At 49.5% G+C, this 6,276-nt stretch overlaps 1 protein-coding gene across 1 annotated transcript; it reads left to right on the forward strand.

Annotated features, from left to right (window-relative positions):
- The first annotated feature begins 1,347 nt into the window (after positions 1-1,347).
- Positions 1,348-4,203, forward strand: LOC119406321 (uncharacterized). The gene has a single exon (XM_037673060.1). It carries the CDS (start codon positions 1,348-1,350, stop codon positions 4,201-4,203), a length of 2,856 nt encoding a protein of 951 aa, XP_037528988.1.
- The last annotated feature ends 2,073 nt before the right edge of the window (positions 4,204-6,276 follow it).

The raw sequence follows: 6,276 nt of genomic DNA on the forward strand, positions 1-6,276 counted from the left end.
TATGATGATATATTCCCTAACAACGCGAAGTTACTTCCTTGGAATGTACTGAATGGACTTTTTCAAGATCACTTAAATCAGATTAGTACGACTGTTGTGATAGCAACTGATGCTTCGCAGTGTGAGGAAAAGGCCGGTGTTGGAATTTTTTCCACACACCTAGACTGGTCCTTTTCTGTAAGACTCCCTGATCATACACCAATATTTTTGGCTGAATTCTTAGCTGTCATTTTGGCCCTGCGTAAACTTCCCGTCTCCATAACTTCAGTGGCTATAGTAACCGATTCATTATCATTGTGTTCTGCTTTAACAACACCAGCTGAATCACATACTCTGAGATTATTGCGCGCACTGGGTCCACAGCATTTGCGAAACCTGCGGTTAGTTTGGGTTCCGGGGCATAAAGGAATAGTATTGAATGAAGTTGCGGACACTTTGGCAAAGGCTTCCCTTGCAGGCCCAGTCCTTGATCTACTTCCAGTTACGGCGTTCGTCGCTGCGGCCAGATTTAGAAAGTACGCTTTATCATTGCTTACACCTAGTCTCGCTTCATCACCAGATTTTCAACACCTTCAGTACCCTTGGAGCAGAAAATGGTGCAAAACAAGGCAGATAGAAGTAGCAATGACAAGATTGCGCTGTAGGATCCCAACTCTTAATTTATACATGCACAGAGCTGGTCTGGCGATCTCTCCTACATGCTCCTTTTGCAATGAGGCAGAAACAATCGAACATTTCTTGCTGGAATGCCGACGTTTTTCCTCTCTCAGAAAACGAACAATTGAAATTGTAATGCGGCACCTTGATCTGCCAGTTACTTCAACTATACTGTTATCATTTGGGGCTTCTGTGCTGGGGCACTCGGACGGGAAGATATGCAGTGCTATTGAGAAATTCATATGCGAATCAAATCGTCTTATTCGACACATCAACCGCTAATAATTTTTAAAATTTTCATAATGACATAAACAATTTGGCCATTTGGGAGGTTATGCAACACGGTCTAATCAAAAACTAAAAATCATTAAAAAAGAACAAGACGCTTCATTCTAATTGATACAGTAACGTCTTTTAGCTCTTAAAATTTTCAGACTTTATGATCCGCCCGACTCTTGGCCGATCCCCCTGAGTGGGTAGGTGCCATCATCCAAGGAGCATCATCATCATCATCATCATCATCATCAACTAGCAGGGTCTTAATGGTCTCACTCAGTGTCAAATAAAGCCCTCTTTTAATCACCTCGACGGTATCGAGTTCTTCAACGGCTTCTCGACGCCATATCCCAAACATTTGGTGCCGATCAACCCGGGATAGACCTACCGACGGCTACGAGTTGCCCGGATGAAATGGACAAGCTCAAGGCGAAGCGGACTTCACGACGATCTTTAAACAGCCGGATCATCAATGAGGCAAGTGCCCTACTTCGCAACGACTCCGCAACGCATGAGCAGCTCGATTCCATCTACGAGAGGCTCAAAACGAACAACGATGAGTTGAATAAGATCAACAACGAATTAGAGAGCGTCATCACGGACGAGGACTTCCAATCCGAGTACGAAACAATTTTAGAGTATGAAGACAACGCGACGCGCATTCTCGCCGAGCTCATAAGCCGTCGGAACCGCATTTCAAGCACACCAGCAGAAGAGGGATCGGGGTCGGGGCCGGCTACCAATGTGATCGCTACACCATCAGAGAGGACGGGAGCCAAGCTGCCGAAGCTCACGATCGCGCCCTTTTCTGGGGATGTGTGTAAATGGACGGAGTTCTGGGAGCAGTTTCTCCAGATTGTCCACAACAACGTCACCCTGACTACGACGGAGAAATTCCACTATCTGCGACAGTTTTTAAAAGGAGACGCTGCCTCAGCGGTGGCCGGTCTTCCAACGACTGAAGCATGCTATAAGGACGCTGTAGACCTACTACAGAAGCGCTTCGGGGACAAGACCCGCCAAGAGCAGGAATACTTTGCAAGATTGCGTCAGCTGACTCCTGTTCGAGCATATGGTGATACAAGATCCCTCCGACAACTCTACGACCACGTGATCGTGAACATCAGAGGGCTGGAGTCACTTGGTGTGCAGCGGTCTTCATTTTCGTCGATGCTCTGCGACGTCATACTTAGGGCATTACCCCGAGACGTCGTGGTCCTGTATCACCGTACCTGTGCCGCACAAGCTGAGAATGATGCCGCGGACAACGCAGGGCTGGACGGTCTCCTGAAGCTCCTTTCAGTCGAACTGGAGAGTTTGGAAAAAAGCGACTATAAGGATAGCAGCGGACGAGACAGCGGGGCTCAACATGTGGCGACCCAGCCAGCCCGTAGTCGGCCTTGGAAGCAGCCTACGTCATCTGTTCTCCATACAAAATCGACTCGTGATTATCAGCACTACAACGAGATGTGTGCGTTCTGTTCATCCAAGCAGCACTCCACGGAAGCGTGTCCTACCGACATGTCCCTGACGCAAAAGAAGCAAGTGCTGTCGAGTGACAAAAGGTGCTTCCGATGTACCACGAAAGGCGACAGGGCACGCTACTGCAAGCGGAGGATCTCGTGTTCGAAGTGCAAAGGCCGACATGCCTCGAGTATGTGTGACCCAGACAGGATTCCACAGGACTCGCACCAAGCCGCCCGGAATGACGGTGCAAGTGCGACAGTTTGCTCATCACTAGGGAGACGACGGCGAATCAGCGATGGATACAATGCGTGCGTCTTCCTCCAAACGTTCCGAGCCTGGGCGGTAAGCGATCACAACTGCCGCTACGTGCGAGGTGTATTCGACGGTGGCAGTCAGCGTACCTTTGTCACCGAGGAGTTGTCACGACACTTGGGCTTGAAATGCCTCGGATACATAAACATGGCTCTCAACACCTTCGCCAGTGCCTCAAACCAAGCGGCCGAAAATCGACGAATAGTGGAGCTTCGCTTACGAAGCCAGTTTTCTGACATGGAGTTTTCGCTAAGTGCCATTGAGATTCCGCACATCTGCCAAGACATCGGCGAAACAAGAATGGAAGTCTCATTCGTCGCTTCTTTTAAGAAATTGGGAAGGGACGTAGCCGATGAACTCGCACACGCATCAGTGATCACACAAAGTGGAATCAGCGTGCTGATCGGCTCTGATCAAATGTGGAGAGTCCTGACCGGTGAAGTCCTACGGTGTGAGGACAATGATTCACTGATTGCCATGAACTCCAAGCTTGGTTGGACGTTTCAAGGACGCACTACCTTCTTGACATCACAGTGTGCCACAACGAGAATGATGGTTTGCGCCTTGAAGACTCAAGTAGTCGAGTCAGATGAGTTTCTACGGACGTTCTGGGAACTGGAGCACCTTGGCATATCCGACTCAGTTGAAAGACCTAGTGAAGTCAGCAAGGTCATGCAACACTTCGAAAGCACCATAACATACTGCGACGGAAGGTATGAAGTGGCGCTACCTTGGAAGGAGGGATACGAGCTTTCCGACAACAAGCAAGTTGCTGTGACAAGGCTCCATAAGCTGCTTACTCGTCTAGCGAAGCAAAAGGGATTATTACAGACATACGACGACACCATACGCGAGTACGTGCGAGCGGGACACGCCGAAATTGTTGATGACGTTCCTCCGGAGCCAGACAAGTTGTACTACATGCCACACAAGGAAGTCATCAGAGAGCAGGCGTTGACTACGAAAGTACGGGTGGTTTTCGACGCATCATCTCATGACAAGGGATGCAAGTCTCTCAATGAGTGCCTTGAAAAGGGAGACAACCTCTACCAAGACCTTGGGAAGATACTTCTGCGTTTCAGGACACATCCTATAGCGGTAATCGCTGACATAGAGAAAGCATTCCTACAAATATCCATACGGAAAGAAGACAGAGACGCTTTTCGGTTCCTGTGGTTTGCCGAAGGTGACTTAATGGGTAGTCAGCTCCAAGAATGGAGGATGACTCGTGTACCCTTTGGAGCTACATGCAGCCCATTCCTCCTCACGGCGACCATCCTTCACCATGTGAGGAGAACGCAAGCTGTCAAAGAGAAAACGTCAACAAGACTGGCCGAGTCCTTTTACGTAGATGACCTGGTTACGGGCGCCGACACGGAAGACGAAGCTGAAGAATTTTGTCGTGCAGCGCAACAAATTATGAAAGCATCGGGAATGGTCCTACGCAAATGGACCACAAACTCACCTAACCTAATGGTTGCACTGGAATGACGGAAGGAGTCTGCAAGTCAAGAACTGGTAGTGCTTCATGAGCAATCTGTTAAAGTTCTTGGCGTTGCTTGGAATCCCGTTAAGGACGAGTTCAGTTTCTCGGTCGACCGACTGCTAGACTTTATGAAAGAGAAACTTGACACTAAACGGTTCGTCTTACAGGCGACGTCGAGAATATTTGACCCACTCGGAATGGTTGGACCGTACACCATTGCCATACGGATACTATTCCAAAAACTGTGGACACGTGGAATAAGCTGGGATGACCAACTACCTGATGACCTACGAGACGAATGGCAAAACCTAGTACGGCAGCTTCCACAACTGCAGGAAATATCGATTCCTCGCTATCTGGGCGGAAGGAGGAAGTTTCCAAGTGAAATGCACCTGCATGTCTTCTGCGACGCCAGCCCAGCAGCTTACGGAGCCGTAATATACGCCGTTACTACCATGGCCGAACGACCCATCTTGCTGATCTCCAAGGCACGTGTGGCTCCCATTAAGAAAGCGACGCTACCACGCCTGGAGCTTTTGGGCGCACTGGTTGGCGCTAAACTGCTGACATACGTGAGCAGTGCACTCAACGACATTCATATTGAGTACACTATGTGGACCGACTCCACGATTGTACTGTCATGGATACGAGGAGACTGCACGAGGTGGAAGCAATTCGTTGCTAATCGTGTCACGGACATCAAGTGCAGAACAGAACCATCCCGATGGAGATATTGCCCAGGATTGGAGAATCCGTCTGATTTACTAACGAGAGGTGTGACGTTAGACAAAGTTAGATCCAGCTCAGTGTGGTGGCATGGTCCTGACTGGCTGCACGGTTCAGTGGAGAAGTGGCCTCTCCAACCTACGATTTCACCGGACATGGATGAAGCTGCCAGAAACGAGATAGCAGCTGTTCAAGTAGTGAAGGCAACGGAGAGACTTATTCCAATTATAAACATTGAGCGTTTCAGCAAGCTTCAGCACTTGCCGCGAATCACAGCTTGGGTGTTTCGATTTACAGACCGCTGCCGACACAAAACAGAAGAAACTAGCCACCTGACTGCGACAGAAGTCGTGCGGGCCGAGCACTACTGGGTTAAACACGTCCAAAACCAAGAATTTCATGCAGAAGTGAACTGCCTAACACGCGGACGGACACTGGAACACACGTCCTGCATTGCTAACCTTCGCCCGTTTATAGATGCTGACGGAATTCTCAGAGTCGGTGGACGCTTGTCGCTCCTGAAGTCACCGCTAACAGTCAAGCATCCAATACTTCTCCCAGCAAAGCATCATTACTCCGTTCTGGTTGTCATCAGAGCACATCAGCAAGTCCTACACAACGGTGTACGAGAGACGCTCACCCAGCTCAGAGAGCACTACTGGATTGTCGCGGGCGTGTCTTGGTGAAAAAAGTTGTACGCAGTTGCAACGTGTGCAAACGATTTGCCGCCAGACCAGGAAGTGCTCCAACAGCGCCTTTACCAAGTCACCGGATAGAGCCAACAAACCCTTTCGAGGTTGTTGGTGTAGATTTCGCAGGCCCGCTCCTAGCACGCACGCAAGACGGCGACGCAAAGTGCTACGTAGCACTTTTCACCTGTGCTGTTTCGCGAGCAATTCACCTTGAGCTCGTCTCCAACATGACAGCTGAAACATTCATATTATGCTTGCGACAGTTTGTCAGCCGGAGGGGACTGCCCCGCGTTATCTATTCGGACAACGCGAGGACCTTTCAAAAGACGTCAGCGGATTTAAAGCGCCTATGTCACATCTTCAAAGAAGAGGACGTCGCGAACCATCTCACCGTCAACGGCATTCTCTGGAAGTTCATAGTGCCCAATGCACCATGGTGGGGTGGATGGTGGGAGTGACTGATAAGATCGGTGAAGACTTCGCTGCGTAAGATTCTCGGGAGAGCATGCCTCAACTTTGAAGAAATTATGACAGTGCTGACAGAAGTCGAAGCAGTAATCAACTCTAGGCCTCTAACCTTTGTCGAGACAGACGAAGCGGAACCGTGCACTTTGACTCCAGCCGATCTACTGCTTGGACGTCGACTAAATGCTATGCCAT

The sequence above is a fragment of the Rhipicephalus sanguineus genome, chromosome 10, assembly GCF_013339695.2.
Source record: "Rhipicephalus sanguineus isolate Rsan-2018 chromosome 10, BIME_Rsan_1.4, whole genome shotgun sequence".
Taxonomy (NCBI): Eukaryota; Metazoa; Arthropoda; class Arachnida; order Ixodida; family Ixodidae; genus Rhipicephalus; species Rhipicephalus sanguineus.